At 48.0% G+C, this 20,652-nt stretch overlaps 1 protein-coding gene across 1 annotated transcript in view; it reads right to left on the bottom strand.

Annotated features, from left to right (window-relative positions):
* The window catches only part of N4BP3 (NEDD4 binding protein 3), a 29,322-nt gene continuing 8,670 nt past the window's right edge, over window positions 1–20,652 (bottom strand). The window contains exons 2-5 of the mRNA XM_044451079.1: window positions 10,027–10,461; window positions 8,144–8,680; window positions 1,923–2,180; window positions 1–1,471 (exon numbers count right to left, since the gene is read on the bottom strand). Coding sequence (XP_044307014.1) covers window positions 902–1,471; window positions 1,923–2,180; window positions 8,144–8,680; window positions 10,027–10,431 — 1,770 coding nt within the window. The 5' untranslated portion in view covers window positions 10,432–10,461 and the 3' untranslated portion in view covers window positions 1–901. The remainder of the gene's footprint in view (window positions 1,472–1,922; window positions 2,181–8,143; window positions 8,681–10,026; window positions 10,462–20,652) is intronic.

Genomic DNA, 20,652 nt, shown 5'->3' with positions numbered 1-20,652 from the left:
TTCCAGGGCAGAGTTTTATTCCAGGAGTTGCCAGGAAGAGCTTCCATTGCAGGGATTATTACTCTGGCAAGAACCTTCAAATCCAGAACTGGGGCACCAAGCAGCAACAAAACAGAGGTATCAAAAGTACCCCAGCCACACATATGGGGAAACTGCCCCAGGCCCAGATGGCACTGCCCCGTGGCCTTTTGGGTGGCTGAATCCAACTGGTTTGGCCTTCACTGAGCATTTGCCTCATTGGCCAGTTATGCTTCTGGAACTATTCTGGAGCCATACACAGGAAGATCTCTCTTAGAATACAAGGCACACACAACCATGTTACAACCGGAGCTTCAGAATCTGCCACAGCGTAAGGACAAGCCAGATGGACAGAAAATAATTCCTACATAGCAGGTTCATGCTGAGGTGGGTTTGCTGTCATCCTTCTCTCAACACAACAGGTCAAGTCTGAAGCTGTGCAGGGACAAAGCCCCAGCCCCAGTATGGATGTACTGTGTAGGGGAAGAGCCCTCTACACATTCTTTAGTACTTCATCAAGAGTGCTTACAGCTCCAATCATGGCCATTCACATTCCACAATAATAAACCTTCAATCCTGACATGCAGTGCCAGTCTGGGCACAAAGCAGGATACAGAAAGTGTGCCCTGCCCTCTGAGATGGCAGTAGTAGGGAGGCAACAGTCTAGCTTGGACGGACAAAAAACCAGAAGTCGTGCTGGGATTTCATTCCATGGGTGGCAGCAGCCTACAAAATCCTGCATGTTACAACAGAGGAAGCTTCCAGGTCAGCTTAATGGGCTCTTCAGCATAATAGTTTCCCCCAACAAACCCTTTGGTCCATGCTGCAGTGTGGTTCTTTTACACCTTAGCAATCCCAGCACAGGGCCTCTCTCATGTACTGTTCAGATCTTGGAGGACTCGACTCTCTCAATCCAAGGTGACTCTGAGTTGATACCTCTGGGCTCAGCTTGGAACTGCCGGAATTCACTCAGCTGCCTCTCCAGAGCCTGGTTCCGGTGGTACATCTCCATATAGCTGGCCTGAATCTCCCGCTGATAGCGCAGGACCTTCTCTTTCTCCTCTTGCCAGGTTTTCCGCTCCTGCTCAAAAGTTGCAGCTTGCAGCTGGGCCTGGCGCCTCTCCCGCAGCAGTTCTGCCCAGAGCCACTCAGAACCCTCTGCACTCTCCCCTTGCATTCCCCGACATTTCGAGTCATCTGTTTCACAACCCAAAAAGTCCTGGCAAGCCTGCATGGGAGAGTCTCTTGGAGGAACAGGGGAGCCCCGTTCTGGTACAGGCTGGAAAGAGTCCTCCAGCTGTGCCAATTGTGAATCCTTGGCTTGCAACTCTGTTCGGGCCTCCCGTAACTGTGTTTTCAAACTAAATATTTCACCCAGTTTCTGAGCCATCTCCTCCTGGGCATCTCGGAGTTGCTGCTTGAGCAATGAAATCTCTGCAGTCTTCTGACAGACCTGTCAAAATAGTACATTAGGATGAAAATGGGGGAAGAGACTAGACACAGAATGGGTGAGTCACTGGAGCCTCTGCAGTGAAGCAGAATACAAGGAGAGAGGCTGAAATATTGTCATGGCTGTCATGGAGTCAATGCAGCACTGACAAGAACCCCAAAGGGGAAAGGAGATAGTGGATTGGTTCGGAGGGCATTACAAACAGAAACCCAGTTCCATGGCAAGCTGGGCCACAAGCAGTAGCAACAGTACCCTTCCCAGCGAACTAGTCAGCATTTAGCTGCTTCACAAAGACATCAGGGAGTTGGTGTATTCGGCAGCCTGCATCCATGGATGGGGCTGCATGGGTGTCAGTAGAACCATGTGTGCAGTTCAGAGCAAACAGAACCCATGATCACAGTGGGGAAAGCCTTGCATTAGTCTGCAGTCTGTGGCACATACTTAACCCACTCACCTCCCACTTGGTCTCCTCCAGTTTGGGACTTAGGCGCTCTGCCTGCTGTTGCTGAAGCCTCAGCTCCTCACATTGGCTCTGCTGCAGGTCCAGCTCTTCTTGCAGCCGCTTCTTTTCCTGCTGTGCTTTGTAGAGCTGCAGCTGAAGTGCCCGCTGGCTGCGCTGCGCCTGTTGCATCACCTGTTGCAGCTTGGCCACATACATCTGCTTCAGTTCATCCAGCTCATCCATCCATAAACGCTGTTTGTCCTCAAACATCTGTCAGAATACGGTGAGATTATGGAGAGTACTCATTAAAGCCCAAGACGTGACAAGCCAGATTCAACTGACAAATCAAGGAAGCATATCAAAATGATTAACCCAGCCTGTAAAGCTCAGACCTTCTATGTAGGGCAAATCCACTTCTTTCAGGAAAGAGTTGTGGAGGAGGGATGGGCAGAAAGTAGATCTTCGAATGGTTTGGCCTTCAACCACCAGCATTCCTAATCATTGGCCATGCTGGGAAAGGTTTATTATTTATTTATTTATTTATTTATTAAAACATTTTTATGCCGCCCCATTCGCCGAAGCCTCGGGGCGGCTTACAACATAGATAAAACAAGTTAAAATCCATATAAAATAATCTTAATTAAAACTCACATTATAAAATAAGCCGCCCTGGCCAGATAAAATTCAATTGTATTTAGCATTTAAAATGTTGCTTAAATAAAAAGGTCTTAGCCTGGCGCCGAAAAACAAATAACGACGGCGCCAGGCGGACCTCTCTGGGGAGCGCATTCCATAACTTAGGCGCCACCGCTGAGAAAGCCCTTCTCCGAGTAACCACCCTCCTAATTTCTCTCACGGAGGGCTCCCGGAGAAGGGCCTCTCCCGCCGATCTCAGGGGGCGACTGGGCAAATATGGATGTAAGCGCTCCTTCAGGTAACCAGGACCCAAGCCGTTTAGGGCTTTATAGGTCATTACCAACACCTTGAATTGGGCCCGGACTTCAATGGGGAGCCAGTGAAGCTGACGGAGAACTGGCGTCATGTGAACATAACGTCCAGTCCCCGTCAGCAGCCTGGCAGCTCTATTCTGAACCAATTGAAGTATCCGGACCGTCTTCAAGGGTAGCCCCACGTAGAGCGCGTTACAGAAGTCAAGACGGGAAGTCACCAGCGCATGAGTCACTGTTGCAAGGCAGTCGTACTCCAGGTAGGGGCGCAGCTGATGAATCAGCCGAAGCTGGAGGAAAGCGCTCCTCGCCGCTGTTGTCACCTGAGCTTCAAGTGAAAGCTCCGGGTCGAGGAGCACTCCCAAGCTGCGGACCTTGTCCCTAGGAGGGAGTGCAACCCCATTCAGGACAAGGTTCAGGTCACCTTCTCTGAAGCCCGAACCGCCAACCAACAGGACCTCCGTCTTGTCTGGATTGAGCTTCAGTTTATTGGCCCTCATCCAGCCCATTACCTCGGCCAGGCACCGGTTCAGTACAGCCACTGCCTCACCTGGATTGGTGGAAAACGAGAGGTAGAGCTGGGTATCATCAGCATACTGATGGGTCCGCAGCCCACACCTCCTGATGACCTCTCCCAGCGGTTTCATGTAGATATTGAACAGTAAAGGGGACAAAATGGAACCCTGCGGTACCCCATGGCAAAGCTGCCATGGCGCAGAGCCATAGTCCCCCAACACCACCTTCTGGAATCGGTCGTTGAGATAGGAGCGGAACCACCGCAAAGCGGTGCCTCCGACCCCCAATCCCGCCAGCCTATCCAGAAGGATACCATGGTCGATGGTATCGAAAGCCGCTGAGAGGTCCAGGAGAACCAACAGGGACGCACTCCCCCTGTCCTTCTCCCTGCACAGGTCATCGTACAGGGCGACCAAGGCAGATTCAGTACCGTACCCGGGTCTGAAGCCGGACTGAAATGGGTCCAGATAATCAGTTTCATCCAAGAGTGCTTGGAGTTGTCCCGCCACCACTCGCTCTAACACCTTGCCCAGAAACGGGATGTTGGCCACTGGTCTATAGTTAGCGGCCATCCCTGGATCCAGTGACGCCTTCTTCAGGACCGGTCGGACTACCGCCTCCTTTAAAGGGGCAGGCACCCGACCCTCCCTCAGAGAAGCGTTAACCACTTCCAAGATCCAGGTTCCAATCCCGTGCTTGGAATCCTTTATTAACCAAGACGGGCAAGGGTCCAGAAGGCAAGTGGTAGGACGTACTCGTCCAAGCACCTTGTCCACATCATCGGGCCGCAATAACTGAAATTCATCCAATAATTCTGGACCAGACGGCAGCGTTGGTGTCTCCCTTAAAACCTCTGAATCAATAGTGGAATCCAGCTCGTGACGAATCTGAGCGATTTTCTCCCTAAAATGCTCGGCAAAGTCGTCACAGCGGGCCTTTGAGGGTGGAGTCAGCTCTTCCTTTGGCCCTGGGTGAACCAGGCCTTGCACCACTCGAAAGAGCTCCGCCGGACGGCATTGTGAGGAGGCAATGGAAGCGGAGAAGTGTCTCTTTTTCGCCGCCCTCACCGCCACAGCATAGGCCCGATAGTGGGCTCTTAAGTGTGTTCGGTCAGATTCATCACGTGATTTCCTCCACCTACGCTCTAGCCGTCTCCCAACCTGCTTCATTGCCCTCAATTCTGGAGTGTACCAAGGGGAAGAGCGGGCTCTGCCCGGTGGGAGAGGACGCTTAGGAGCGATCGTGTCTACAGCCCTGGTCATCTCCCCATTCCACAGTTCAACCAGAGCCTCGACAGGAGCACCCGTCTTGTCAGCCGGAAACTCCCCCAGAGCCTTCAGGAATCCTTCCGGATCCATCCGGCTCCGGGGGCGGACCCACACAATCGGGTCTGCACCCTTACAGAGGGAGATGTCGCTCTCGAGCACAAACCTCACTAGGAAGTGATCTGACCATGACAGGGGAGTCAAGCATAAATTCCTCACCCTCAGACCACCCTCTTCCTGCCCCGTCGAGAAAACCAGGTCCAGAGTGTGTCCACGTTCATGGGTCGGGCCGGTGACATGTTGAGACAGCCCCATGGCCGTCATGGAAGCCATGAAGTCCTGAGCCGCCCCGGTCAAACTAGCCTCGGCATGGATATTGAAGTCCCCCAGGACCAGCATCCTGGGGGTCCTCAACACCAGGTCCGAGACCGTTTCCGTCAGCTCAGGCAGGGAGACTGTTGGGCAGAAGGGTGCACGGTACACCAACAGAATCCCCAATCTGTCTCGGTCGCCCAACACCAAGTAGAGACACTCCAGCCCTGGTCTCGAAGGGACAGGAAGTCCCGTGAGAGTGATGGAGGCCCGGTAAACCAAAGCGACCCCCCCTCCCCTCCCCTCCGGCCGTGAACAGTGCTGGACCATATACCCGGGCGGGCACAATTGAGAGAGGGCAACATCCCCCCCCTCTCCCGCCCAGGTCTCCGTTATACAGGCCAGGTCGGCCCCCTCATCCACAATCAAGTCATGGATGAGGGCAGATTTGTTATTGGCCGACCTGGCATTAAACAACAGCACCGTCAGGCCCGAGGGGCGACTGACAAGACTCCCTGGCACCTTCTGGCTGGGAGCAAAACCAGAAGTAGGGACAGGTGTCAGCCATCTGTCCCTCCTTCTTCTATGCGGACACGTTAAGCCCCCACCGCTATTACGTCCATTGCCCATCACCACACCAATGGCGGCGCCAGTGCGCTCCCCAGGAAACTCAGGCGGCAACATGGCCAGGGACGACTCCATAAAAACAAGTTAAAACACTTTAAAATTATAAAACATTTAAAATTGGCCGTTCAACAGAAGGGACTGCCACAACAAAAGAGCAAGTCCCCTGGCCAGCCTAGCCCCCCCCGAACAGCCCCCCCAAACGGCGGCAAACCGCCCTTTGGCCGACGCCCTTTGGCCGCCGGCCCCGGCCGCTGCTGGTGCTTTGTAGCCGCCGGCCGCCCGACGCCCCACCCCGTCCGGGCACGCCTGCCACGTGTGCAGGGGCGTGGCAGGGCAGTCAGGTAGCGGCGGAGTCGGCGGCGCGGCGCGGTCTTCGTGCGGTCTTCGGGCGCGTGCGCGGCGCGGTCTTCGGGCGCGTGCGCGGCGCGGTCTTTGGGCGCGGTGCGGTTCTCGGGCGCGGGCGCGGTCTCCTGCCAGGTGTTGTTCCTCCTGCCGGCGCTCCCCCCTGCAGCACTTTGTAGCCGCCGGCCACCCGACGCCCCACCCCGTCCGGGCACACCTGCCACGTGTGCAGGGGCGTGGCAGGGCAGTCAGGTAGCGGTGGAGCCGGCGGCGCGGCGCAGTCTTCACGCGGTCTTTGGGCGCGTGCGCGGCGCGGTCTTTGGGCGCGGTGTGGTTCTCGGGAGCGGGCGCGGTCTCCTGCCAGGTGTTGTTCCTCCCGCCGGCGCTCCCCCCTGCAGCGCTTTATAGCCGCCGGCCACCCGACGCCCCACCCCGTCCGGGCACACCTGCCACGTGTGCAGGGGCGTGGCAGGGCAGTCAGGTAGCGGCGGAGCCGGCGGCGCGGCGCAGTCTTCACGCGGTCTTTGGGCGCGTGCGCGGCGCGGTCTTTGGGCGCGGTGTGGTTCTCGGGCGCGGGCGCGGTCTCCTGCCAGGTGTTGTTCCTGGAAGTTGAATTCCCAAACATCTGGCAATCTACCCACTGTCCTCTCCTGCTGTAGAGCATCATCCTTTGATGGTCCTAGGTGCAAACTACAGCATCTCCAGATAAAGGATCCAGGTAGCAGGGCTTGGTGGAGATGCTGCTGCTAGTCCATTTAGAAAGGACTGGGAAACAAGATCTATTAGTCTAATGCTTAATAAAGTAGCTTCTAATAAAATAAACTGATTAAATTAATATGAAGACATAAACTTAAGTGACATGTATTTTCCAGAAAAGTTGATTTCCAGTCTTCATCTTCTGCCCAGCAGTTTAAGGTTGGCAGAACAAAACACAGCCCAGCGATCTCAGAGCTGCCATCTCAGCCCCCAGGAGCCCAGTCCACATGGTCCAGGGTATTTCGTGTTTTGATCCTTGATAAAGGGCAGCAATGTCAACTCTGCACATACTCTAGTCCTGTTCTATGGGCAATTTTTCACTCTATTGTACCCCATTTACCAAAAAAAAAAGTGAGGGTGAGAGGTTCAGTGGCATTGACCTAATTGCCTGTGGTAGGGATAAATTGCTTCTAGACAGTGAGGCAGGAAAAATCCACCCCCACCCTTCAAATTATTCCTTCTTTCTTTTTATGCCACACTAATTACTTACCTAATGTAGCCAAATAGAATACATAGTTAACATTTGTGGGGTGGTAACTTTTGTAAATACATTTGCAAGCTTGTTTTAAAATGTGCCCTGCCTGCATAAAGATTTAGCCACTGAGCATCCCTGACAATGGTGCTAAAATCAGGCAGTGAAACTTGGGCGCAAGTTCTCAACTATGTAGTCTGCTCCACAAAGGAGATGTTTAATCATCAGTACCATTTTTAGTATAATGCCTTTCTGTAAGGAAAGTCATGACCACTACGTACTGCTCCTCTCCCTGTCACACAGGCATCTCCTCCTATATAAACATTTTACTTTTCTATGACTTGTATTATGAATTAAATTAGGAATGAGAAAGTGGAGAAATGAGAATGAGGAATTCCTAATGAGGAATGAGACAGTAGCTAATAAGCTGTCTTGAGGACTAGATCATCAGCAGGAGCTGGTTTGGCGTGGAAAACCAAAGCAAATCAGCAGACTTGTAAAGAAAGCAATGAGCAATTACTAGCCCACTTGCCCTGATATAACCACATGAGTCATTTGTAGCACACTGAAAACACAATAGAATGGATGAACCCAAGCAGCTCTCTTCCTTCAAATAAAGCTGGGGCACTTTATACATGACTTGTCCTTTAACCAGTTACTGACCCATAAGACACTCCCCCCACCCCTGTTCCATGATTGCTAAGCTTGCTCAAGTGTCTTTGGTGAGGGACTTGTCAAAAGCCTTTTAGAAGTCCAAGTAAACAATGTCCACCAGGCTGCTCTTGTCTGTTTGCTTTGTCACTACAGGCACCCATTAGAAAGTCTGAAGGAGGAGGATGTGATGGAAAATAGTGATGTATGGTAGATGCAAGTCAAGGATGGAGAGTTTTAGGAAGCAAGGAGGAAGCTGGCTCCAGGAAGCTAAATAAGGAAAAGGGAGATACATTTATAATACCTGCAAGACCAAGGAAGCCCTGATGGTGAAAATTTACTCACCTGTGTGAAGGGGTCATCACTCTCACTAAGGTTTCGCTTCAACTGACGGAGCTCCATGCCCTTCTCACTCAGCCGGTCCTCAAGCTGCTTGACCACATCTTCTAAGAAATATGTAGGCTCATATGGTGGGGGTGGCTCCCCAGAGCTCTGCAAGCGGCTGAGGCTCTTGCAGGACAGTGGCGCTTTCTCTACAGCCAAAGGATCCCGTGGCCCCCGAGAAGCCCTGTCTAGGGAGCCACCAATGTGGTTGATGTTGCCTATGGAAGCACTAAGCTGACTCGGAGCAGGTTTGAAACGGGGATTGTAAGTGGGGAAGCTCTGGACAGAGTTGGACCCCTCATCAAGGCTGATGGTGTGTAGCAGGTGGTTACGCAGGGGGCCCCGTTGAGATGAGCTGCTCGTGCTGCTTTGGGTCAAGAGTGTGTGCAGGCTTCCATTGCTCTTTGAGAGTTTCTGTCCTTTGGCTGATGATAGCCCTTGCATGGACAACAGGCTTTTGCCAGCCACCACCTTAAAAGCTGAGGGCCTGATCCGACACTGGAATAAACATAGTAACCAGGAACTGAAAGTTACATCAGCTAATGCACTTAGTCAATACAGTTTAGCAATAAGCTGCAACAGGAGGTCAGCATGTTCTTGCCATATTTCATAAAACTGGCCCTTTGTAGAATGACTCACTCTATTCCCTACTCAGCTTCTGTCCATCTCTTTCAGTTGCTTAAGGCAATGTAAGCCTCCAGAAAAAAAATCTCTAAAGAAGAGATATCCAACCTCTTTGGCCAGGGAGGGTGGACATTCCCTGGCCAAGCTACTGTGGACAGGCAAGTGTGCAGGGAACAGGATAGCACTGTTTTCCAGGGACAATTCCACTCTGAGGATAAACAAGTGTGGAAGTCTGCCCTCCTTGCACAAGATAAGAAGATATCCCAGAACAGGCCTCACTCATGCCAAGAGGATACTTATTGCCAGTGATACAGATCAAACATTGCTGATGGCTCCAGGCAGCACAGCTTCTTGCCAATTGGTCCAAAATGGTCAGCTTTCAACCTTCTCAGTACTGAAGGGAAAGGATGCCAGAGCTCTTCCTTGTCATCATAGAGACAGTGGTATCTCCCTTTAATCTACTGCTGGAAAGGCCGAAAGGTGGCTATTCATCTCAGAAACTGTGAGTTGCTATATTAATGGGATACTTCACTACTTCAGCAAGCACTCACTCAGAAGCTAAGCATATGCACCATGAGGGAAAGCTGTGCACCCATCCTGAGCTAACCAGGCACCCTCAGCCTTATCATTGCTAGCATAGAGAGATATCCTGTGGGGCCTCCACTATGACACAGAGGCCTCTGGGGCATCTCTCCCTTAAGTTCCAGGAGGGTTGAGTAGCAACTGGCTTGGAAGTGATGACTCACATGCAGCTATTGATCCAAGAAGCATTTTCTGGGCCAGCAGCAGCATGTTGGTGCCACCCTAGAACTAACAGATGTTGGAGGCCATGTGCAAGGCTGGGTGTGGCTCAGGGACTGCCAGCTGGCCATCCTTGCTCTAAAGCAACAGTAGCTGCTTCAGCCAGTCTGTTATCTGCTGAAGGTCATGTGACCTCAGTTCCACATTGCTCTGGGCCCATTATTGCTCCCATGCAATCCCAGGACATGTTACTGATCCAGTATTTTCATTTCACACACTGCTGGGCCACATATAAGCTAAAGGCTCTATGTCTTCACATGACAAAACCCAGAAATATTGCATGCTATTGGAAAGTGGATAAACCCAACAGGGAAATGCATCAGTTTTATACCAAGAAGCCCACCCCATCCCCCTTTTTATCCGTCTCTCCCAGGAAAACTTTCTTTTCCTTACTGCTACCACAATGCCATCTCACTCACCTTGTCAAAGCGACCACGCTCAGGCAAAGAGCTCTTGGAGAATTCTGCCCCATGGTGATTGTCCCGGAAATAGCGCTCAGGGGACTGGTTCTCCCGGTCACTCTCATAGTCCCTTTTAAAGCCACCAGCAGAGGACTGGTGCTTCTTCTCAGTCCGGGCATCCCGTTTGCCCCCATGTAAGTAACCAAAGACTTCACGCTGAGACATTCCTTTCCGGAGCAACCCGTCTGGCTGACGCATCCCTCGCAGACCTCCTGGTGCAGCTGGCAAGAAATCCTGCTTTTCTACAAGGCTGCCCACACTGCCCATGCTGCGGTTGTTGGCGGGTTTACAATCCAGAGAGTAGGGCTCCAAGAGACAATGGCTGAGGTCACAGGTCACAGGAGAGGCCTGTGCTGTTGCCATGGAGATTCAGGGGCAAGCAGGGTTCCAGCACTGCCAAAGGAAGTCACATGCACACCAGAGTTATTGATATGTCAGTTCCCACCAGGCCTGGGGGCCATCTAGCTAAATATCAATCACTTTCTATTTCTGCCATCACCATGATTAGAAGCCCTCTCTCCAGCCTTGATAATGGAGAGCACCAGCAGAAGCAGATGTTAAAAAGCCCTGTAGCTCTCCTCAGGGCCTTGCCTTCTGCATCCACTACTGACCTCCTTTAATATTTACCTTGCCACAGCACAGTCTAAGTGCAGAAAAGTGCATTAGTTCACCAGGGAGAAGTAATTCCAACCAGCAGCTGAGATCCACCCAGCCCAGCTCCCCACAGAAGCTGTTCTCTTCCCATGACAAAATCTAGCTCCTCCTCCTCCTGCCTCAGGCAACAAGGTGGGAAATCAAAGTAAACTTAGGCTAAGTGTCCAAACAGGAGTTCCAGGACTGGCATGACTTGTGCAGCCACCATTTCCTCTATAATCAGAAGGAGTGGAAGTAATTTCTTCATCCTTAGTCTCAAACCAGCTTGTAACCTGGTACAGATGAAGTGGAAACCTCCATTATCCCCAGGAACACAGTACAAAAAGGACCAGACTTATGGATGGGTGAACTGAACACCCATCCAGCGCCCAGATGAGTATGACAACTTGGTAGTTTTTTACCTAGTGTGCACACCATAACAAACTATGGTGCAGAGGGTACTTTCTGCCCTCTCACCATTTCTGCTTAATTTCTGCTTTTGTAAACAGCCTGGGAATGCCTCTCCCATACCTGGGTTGTCATGGGAATCCAGAACTCTTGTTCTTGAGAAAGAAACAACCCTGAATTTAGCACAAGAAGAAACTATGGGTATAGACTCTGGGTTGTTACCCTTTCAACAGCCCACAGTTCTAGGTTCACACGTCAGGGTAAAGAAGCCAGGAATAAGTGTTGTTGGGTTGTTTATGAAAGTCAAAATGAATCAAAATGGCAAATAAGCAGGAGGCAACCTGTTTACTCACTCATTTGCTTACATTGTAAGCCTTATAAGAATTCATGGGTTGTTACGTGCAAGCCAGGTGACTGATTTTGCTGTTTGCAGAGAGTTAGGCTAAAAAACATAGTACATGCCTTTAAACTCTTCCCCACCCCAATTTCTACAGGATGTTTGGAAACTAACTTCAAAAATAAACTTATATCAATTAGTTTTAAAGTTTGTTTCTTTTTCAACTTCCAGTTTGATGTCATTTGTTCTAGATAAAATATAAACACTCCAAGTATTGTAAATGGTTTAAGAAAAAAGCTGTAAGTTGATTGTGAAGGGGCACTGAAAGTATGCTTTGTCCAGGGTGCTTTTTGTCATGGGGCTAACCCTGCACAGAAGGTAATAAACACTGATAGCTTCCTCTAGCCTATCAACTCCTATGGCCAGAGTCATATATAGGGCTCTGCCAGTAACATGGCAGAATAGGACAAAAGACTTCGGCCTGACATTTGCAAGTTCTTAAGTAATGGAGCACTTCCCTGGGATTCAGCCTTGGTCTCATACCATTTTGTCAGGCTGATACTAATGCTGATACTAATGCAATCTCCCCCTCACACAGAACAAATCCTTTATTCTTGATACAAGAAAGTTTGATGGACCTCCAGATGTTCAGCTTGATTACAGACTGAAACGGAAAGCAGAGCAACATAGCCAATTCTGGCAACCTCTTTCCCGTTGCAGTTCTACTGCCCTCAGTTCCAGGCTTCTTGCCATATATAAGAATCACCATCTGCCCAAACAGGTCCTCAGTCTTATGAGTGTGATTCTCCACTGCTATGATTCTCCATGCATGCCCCTCCAGCTGTAGTTCAAGAATATGCAAGCCTGGCCCAGGTTCTTCACTCATATGGCATGTACATGCATGCAAGAAAGTAAGGATTCATTACAGTCATGGAATCAAGGCTTATGTTTATGATTCACAGAAAGCACTTTCTCTGCCCTTGCTGCTAAACATAATGCTTGCCAATTTGAAAGGGGCTGGCTGAGCCTGAGATCTCCATAGCTCATACATGCTACTAGGTTCCTAGCCCCAGACAGGCCTTGGGTCTGAGAAGACGCAAATTGTTCTTTATACATTGCTATTTAGCCACTGCTTCCCCATCTCCACATAAGGAAGCACAAACCTGTGTCCATCTAACGAAAGGCAGACAACTTACTGTCCTGAGATCCCTAGCAGATGAAGTGCAGTTTGATTTTTTTCTAAAATAAGACAAAATAAGTATATTTTGTTTGGTGGAAAGAAGTAGTCAAATTTCTCTGGACAAGAACCAAAGTAAGTCTCTTAGCACAATTAATTCTGATGAGGTAGTATTTCCCCTTGGTAGGTAATGTTCCAGGCAGCTAAACTGGAAACAGATGCCAAGAAGAGAAGAGAGGAGACAGCACAAACAACTGAACTGGAGGAAACAGGAAAGGATATTTGGGTAGTAGGACAGACAAGACTATACAACTTCCTGAGCAGGTGCAAAGCTTTCAGATACTCAGCACTGCTAGGAGGAAGCCTGAAAACATGGACTTAATATTTCCCGGTGAAAGACTGACATGACCCCTTCTTCCCTTATGGCACAGCAATTTTATTTCCAAACACCACAGATTAAGGCCTAGCCTACACATGTAGCAAAGTGAGGCTGGTCTCTTGATGTGGTTGTCTACACTAGGTCACTTCTCACTGCAGGTGAAGAATCACTTTTCTGAATTTTCCTGAAAGTAAAATAAGAATAAAAGTCCCCAACAAGTAGAAACTCACACAGCAAGCAATAGGCTATTCCTGACATGGTAGTTTTCTTTATCCAGGGCTGTTGCTTTTCCTTTCTTTCCTTACTTTATGTAGAATAATATTTTAAAACGTTATATCCTATCTGCAGCCTGACATAATGCAGTACTTAGGTTTCTACCACCTCATTCACTGCCACATATGTAGAGTAAGTCTAAGAGCTCAGTGAAAGAATCTACAAGACAGGGAGTAGCTCCAACCTACTGCATCCCTCTGAATTCAGTCCTATCCAAGGGCATGCTAGGCTCCACCTGTGCCAGTGGCTGGCTAGCACAAAAAGCACTTTGCGGGGTACTTTTAGGCAAGAGCCTCTAAAAAACTAATCTCAGCTTTGCTAATACGGTAGAAGCAATTTCCATCATTGCTGATGACTCATTTTCTGGATTGCCCAGGGCAGTAAGACTAGCACCTCACCATCTCCTTTTGGATGAACTTGCTGCTGCCAAATGGTTCTAGTCTGGCCCTGTGAGACAAGGACCCTAAAGCTGCACAGGCTCATTCATTATTGTATAACTAATTAACCCACTATTTCTATAACCCTGGGTGAAAAAAGTGCCCTAAGTAGGCTTTGCCAACACGCACAGAAAGTTGACAGTCAAACTGACAATAGACCCCAACCCCCCAAATTCTTTTGTCTAGAGGCCAGTCACGCAGCACCACTCATGTTGAATGGTCAAGGTCAAGGCAGTCCCAAAGGGGAATGCTTCAGTGGTAGCACCCTCCCACGCCTCTCTTTAAATCCCCACACGTACAGATAATACATTCTGTCCCACATAGTGGCAGACAGCCAGACCAGCTTTAGCTGGTTGATACAGTTCTTGCAGAGGAATGAGAGCTTTCCCCCCTGAATGCACAAAGAGTGGGTCCCAATGCAAAGGACGGCCAGAACAGGAGCAGTAAGTAAAGACTCTCATTAGAATGATCCTGTCCCTGCATCACTGGCAGCGAAGATGAGATGGTTCTCTACAAGTCCCAGAGAGTTGGTGACTTACATTCCTACTGAGTGCCAAGCCCACTGGCACTTGAAACTTCCCTGGCCTAGAGGGTCACACCACCTGATTTCCAACTCCCTGTGTATAGTGTAAATAAAAATGATGATAATGACTCTCCTTTAATTGCTCTCACACACGCCCCAGTCTGGCAGCCTCTGGCCCTGTGCTGTCATTACCCGGCAAAGAATCGCAGCATCAATTCCTAACTGCCAAGCCTGCAAGCAAGCCTTCTGAGCAATCCAACCAGCCACTGCACCCCGTGTGCTTGCTTATTGCTGGCACTCAGCACCCTGTGTGGGAGACCTGGGAGTGGGGATGGGTCCAATCCAAAAAGGTATTTTAAACTCTCTGTGAATCTTGTCTCTTTTACATGGCTGAACCATTCAGGACTGTGATGCATTGACTCTAAGTTTATCTATCTAATGTGTTACTCCTCCCAGGATCAAAGGCAGCTCCTGCCAGATCTCTTCCTTTTAAATCAGGGTCACTGCCCCTTTGTTTTCTGAAAAAGAGATCAACCACTGCTGCTTTCCTCTCTCCACATGCATTACTGGGTATAGTCTCACACTGTGGCTGGATCAGGGCCGTCTTAACAGCATTATGGGCCCCGGGCAAAGCAGTGTACTGGGGCCCCTACGACAACTACAGCTACTGTTAATTTTGGAAGTTTTCCAATTTTCCAAGGGTTAACATACAGAGATTCGTATGGGGCCCACAGGCAAGTGCCCATCAGGCCCATGCATTAAGACGGCCCTGGGCTGGATTCATACAACATGGCAAAAGGTCATTGCTGTGCTTCCTGAGTTTGCCCATCATCACTGCCAGTGGCAGTCACTCCACCAAGTGCCCAAACAGGGCTTTGGAGCCACCAGCAGTGGCTCAGTCTTTCCTGTGCTAAATGCATCCCCTTTCAAGGTCACTTGTCAGAGTCTCTGAAGGGAAAGCTAGTGACAGCCCCTTGAAAATGTCCAAGGAGCACATGAAAATGGCTGTCAATGGCTCAACACATTTTTTTTTAAATTGTACCCAAGATGTGTACAAATGTTTTCTGGGATTTTTTAATAAGCAGGAGTTGCATAAATGTGCAATTCCAAATATCCCAAATAGACAACCTGCTTTATCAATGCCCTGGATATCAAAGTACAGACAGCACCATCAATGCGAGTTGATAACGCATGGATTCAAATGGGTTAATTTGCTGCTTCTTATCTGATAGCTGTCAAGTGGAGAGTCATCAAGTGAAAAGCAAAGCCATGATGAGATCTTTGCTGATAAAATTGGGGGGGGGGGATAGCCTACTTGTTAGCAAGAGCCTCTAGCATTTTGAGTTAAATCTGACTATTCTTACTGTCCTCCACTATTCTCATACTTTCCTGAGACTAGGTGCTTGAGAAAGTGGGCAAATGCAATCCACTCCATTTAGGGGAATATGAAGGTTTGAATGCTGCCAAAACTCAGACATCTTTTTAAAATGGCATTTTTTGATAAACAGGGTTTTTTGACAGGGACATATACAACCATGGCTTGTTCTAGCGATTAAGGGTAGTTTGAAAGCCAGCCCCACTGCCCAGACTCCCCAGGATAATTATGGAAATAAACCACTAAGTGACTTTCACACAAGGGATGGGGGAAACAAAGACACCATGGTTTATTTTCCTTCCTTGACTATACAAAACCAGCCACTTACTAATTTGTTCAGTCTGTTATCTTCATTTTGACACTGAGACTACCTAAACTGCAGACCTTACGACCACAACACCTGAACTAATTTTTGGACTTCTGCATTTTATCAAATCTCCATCTTTTATACCATCTAGCTTGAAAAAGAGTTCTGGAGAACATATTGAGGATTTTATTTTTTTAGTCTTAAATATAAAAGTATTGCTTATATCCATGTTTGTTTTTCCCCCTTTAGTTTTCCTTCAATGATATTTCCCGAAACACATGAAGTACTAGTTTCCCTATACTCAGCACTAGTAAGACCTCACCTAGAGTACTGTGCCCAGTTTTGGGTGCCTAAGTTTTTAAAAGATCCATAAAAGCTAGAAAGGGTACACAGGAGGGCAACAAAGATGACTCAGGGACTGGAGGCAAAGCCCTATGAGGAAAGATGGAGAAAACTAGGCATATTCAGTCTGGAGAAGAGAAGACTGAAGGTTGATATGATAGCACTCTAGAAGTACCTGAAAGGCTGCCACAAAGATGGAGGGCAACATCTCTTCCCATCCATCCCAGAGTGCAGGATATGGAATAATGGACTTCAGTTAAAAGAAACCAGATTTACACTAGCTACCAGGAAGAATTTTCTCACTGACAGAGCAGTACGACAATGGGACCTATTACCTGGGGATGCTGTGGGCTGGAGACATTCAAAAAGTGCCTGGGCAGTCATCTGAATTGGATGATGTAAGTTAGTATTCTGCAGAAGCAGGAGGTTGGACCCGATGGCCTTCTGGCCCCTTCCAACTCTATTATTTATGATTCCATGATTCTTTATCACCGCAGACAGGGACTACAGCCAAGGCAAATCTAGACAGCATGCTAAAAAGCAGAGATATCGCCCTGCCAACCAAAGTGCGTATAGTCAAGGCTATGGCTTTCCCAGTTGCAATGCATGGCTGTGAAAGCTGGACCATAAGGAAGGCTGAGCGCCGAAGAATTGAGGCCTTTGAATTGTGGTGCTGGAGGAGACTCCTGCGAGTCCCTTGGACTGCAAGGCGATCAAACTGGTCAGTCCTAGAGGAGATCAACCCTGACTGCTCTTTAGAAGGCCAGATCCTGAAGATGAAACTCAAATACTTTGGCCACCTAATGAGAAGGAAGGACTCCCTGGAGAAAAGCCTAATGCTGGGAACAATTGACAGCAAAAGAAGAGGGGGACGGCAGAGGATGAAGTGGCTGGATGGAGTCACTGAAGCAGTCAGGTGAGCTTAAGTGAACTCTGGGAGATGGTGGAGGACAGGAAGGCCTGGAAGAATGTTGTCCATGGGGTAGCGATGGATCGGACACGACTTCGCGACTAACAATAACAACAACAACGATTTTATATCTTGAAAGATATGCCTTATCATACACAATAACACTTTCCTTAGGATATGCTCTATCCTCCTTGATTGCTTCTTCAAACATTTCTCAACCCTCTCAAATCCTGACTATTTATATTTAAATCTCCAAACTATCCGATTCATAAGTTTTCAGACAAAAGCTTCAAATGTCCTTTCTTCCATTAAGCCTTTTGTCCATCCTTCCTGCACAGACTTATAGCCTAAAATATGCATTTTCATGTATTTCTTTTTTGGTTCTGATATTCCTCTGGCCAGTTAACAAACCTTGCCTTGCTCTGCTCAGTGAACATCCCACTTCTTAGCACAATGTTAAAACCAAAAGGGAGAAAGGATAGGGATTTTTCTGCTGAGAAAAGGCACGACTTCAGAAATAGGTCAGCTATTGTATTTACAAATACAGAAGATGTAACGCTGCCTAAAATTAAATTAGAAAAGGATTCAGGGCAGAGCAAGGAATGCAAAAAGAAACTGACATAGAAAAGAATACTGCGACGACTGGGGTGTCTTATTTTAGAGAAGAGGGCATACACAGAACGGATTTTTCAGAGGCTTGGAACACTAGACAGAGGACTCCTCATGTTCCCCATGAGACAGTGTTGGGCAACAATTTTGTCCTTTTCCCCTCAATGGATCTTCTGCGGGCAGTAAAGAAAAAGATTGAAAAAAATGGTGGGTTATGACTGAAAGCTATCATCATCTGGACCCTTTGTAAAATTCATGACTCAGGGAGCGTCATGATGCCATAAAAGCCTCATCTGGAAGCCCTTTCATCCATGGACAAACAGTAGCGTTAAGCCCTTCTTTTCTCAGAATAAAGGAGCAAATGCATTTTAAGAGTGCAGTTCCTACAGTTAAGACCCATGTCCTGTTGTGTTACAGTTTGGGAACTTGATGTTCTCTGAAATGACAAACATTACACACCACAGTATATGTCTTACATCAGCACTGGCTCACTTAACAATACGGGAAGAACAAGGAATTAATTGTGTTCCTGCTGATGGCTGCTTGCAGGGTATTAGCTAAAAGATGGAAAAGTGCAGAACTTCTGACTTTAAAATCTTGATACATGGAGTTGTGGAAAATAGTCACGGCAGAAAAAAATGGGTGCATCTACTGAAATTAGCCAAAGGCAACATTTAAAAAATTAATTTTCACAAAATGTGGCATGGTTTTATTTTATATGCAAACCAGGAGAAGAAAAATGTATTTTACTCCATCAGTAAAGCCTGAAGTGCCCATTCCTGCCTAATCTTGGAAGCTAAACAGGATTGGGCCTGGTTGAAATATGGCTGAAGGGTTACTGTTGTGAACTGCCCAGAGATGTTTGGCTATGGGCAGTGTAGGAAAGTAATAAATAACAACAACAACTACTACTACTACTTGATTTAATTCTTTATCTTCAGAACATTAATTAAAATGTTTAAAAGAAGAATCAACCAGCTGAGGGGCTGTAGGTTTCAGTGGAAGCCTTGCCACACCAGTGTAACCTGAGATGTGCTGGGTGCACGATAAATATGCCAGCAGAAATAAATGTGTTGGCTGAGCCATAAAGCTGAAATTGGGTGAAGTCTTTATATTTTACTTCAGTACCTTCTGCTCAGAAGAACAACACAGTCATGTGCAGCGTGTGGGTGGAACATGGGATGAACTTACACCCAGGGCCTCTATCCCTTCAAGCTATGGCCACACCCACGCTGACCTCACAACTTTACACCAGCCAGTAATAGGCTGGCACAAGAAATTTAATGGAGGGATTTTCTTTTAAGCTATTGCTGCCCTACCCACACAATATTGTCACAAGAAGATTACAGGATATGGTACACCTAAACACAACATGCCATCACCAGTGTCTATGCTCCATACAGAGCCGGCGCTTGGATAACAGGTGTGCCAATGGGGCCTCTCTTCTCCATGGCCTTGTGTTGTGCACACTTAGAAGAGTAATGGGAATGGAAAACTATGGACAAAGGGTGCTTTGTACAAAACAGCTGGTCTCAGAATATAGAGGGGAACATACTGCTAATTAGAACCTACTCTTAGACACAGACAGCCAAATTCCACTCTAAGACAGAACATCCCACACAGGTAAGCAAGGAAGGAAAGAACAATTGCTTCAAATGCTATGACTGACTGCCTTGTCAGCCTCTGCCCAAACCCCTTTGCTATATGAATTTACTGCATCTCAGCTGAACTGTACAGCTCTGATAATTGTATATGCACCCTCACAGGAGGGAGCAGTGTCTCCCACAAATGGGAGCCTGCTATTCCCACATGCAGGTAAGCTCTTTGTTGACAAAGTCAGACCCACCAATCATTGCCTCTGCTGGCCAGCTCTTGTGTTTTGCAGGATAAAAATCTGGTGCGTAGAACAAAATGAATTGCCACCGAGCACAGTAACTGGGTTCACACAACATGATAATGCACTCTCAATATTGAGAATGAGTTGAATGTGGGTTGTAGAAACATACGCTGTTGTTGAAATGTGGTTATCATGTGGTCTGAACCTAGCCATGCTAACAAGCCATGGTTTGTTAACCAAAACAACCCATGAAGAGAACCCATGGTTGGTGTTGAATTGTGAACTGTGGGTTGTTCACTGTGATCTGTTTTCTCAGTTGGGTTCAGACAACAAGATAACCCACATTTTAATAACTCACACACAACCCATGTTCAACTCCTCAATGTGGGTTATCATGTATTCTGAACATCAAGGAGAAACAAGGAGTCACTGCAGTCTCTGAGTTAGCTGAGCACTCAAGTGGCAACATTCACGCACTCTTTTCCCTCATTCAACACAGATATCTATTGTGCATCCAGGTTGAGGTCCTCGTATATGCTCCACCTGATGACTACCACTTGCTATTTTCTGTCTCCATAGCTGCTTTCCTTCAGTTAGAGCATCCATGCCATATCTGAGTTCATGCAGGGTGGGTCCTGAACCCTTGTCCCGGAAAGAGTCCTGCCCAGGCAGCTATATGGTGATTATGTTGCATCAACTCTCCTTCTTTCCCTTAGAAGGAAGGTACTCCAAAGCAATGCTCTTGAGTAGCATAATGGGATTCGAACCCATCCCTGAGAACTGGCATTAGTAAGATCATTCCTGGTTATGCCTCTGGGACTGCCAAATTGTACAGAATGTAGGGTATTTACCTGGGTTCAAACAACACAACAACCTACACTCAATGGTTTATTTTATTTTTGGCCCACTTTTCTACCATTGTGGAACTTGAGGTGGTGGCTGTGTGCGATTCCTAGGTGGTCTCCCATCTGAAACCTTCTCAGTTTCAGAATGGTGGCTGAATCACAAACCTTCTGGAATCATAAAAAACCACGAGC

Source organism: Varanus komodoensis, unplaced genomic scaffold, assembly GCF_004798865.1.
Source record: "Varanus komodoensis strain SLA01 unplaced genomic scaffold, ASM479886v1 scaffold6_1, whole genome shotgun sequence".
Taxonomy (NCBI): domain Eukaryota; kingdom Metazoa; phylum Chordata; class Lepidosauria; order Squamata; family Varanidae; genus Varanus; species Varanus komodoensis.
Note: the sequence above shows the minus strand (reverse complement) of the source record. Positions and strands in the feature narration are given on the sequence as shown.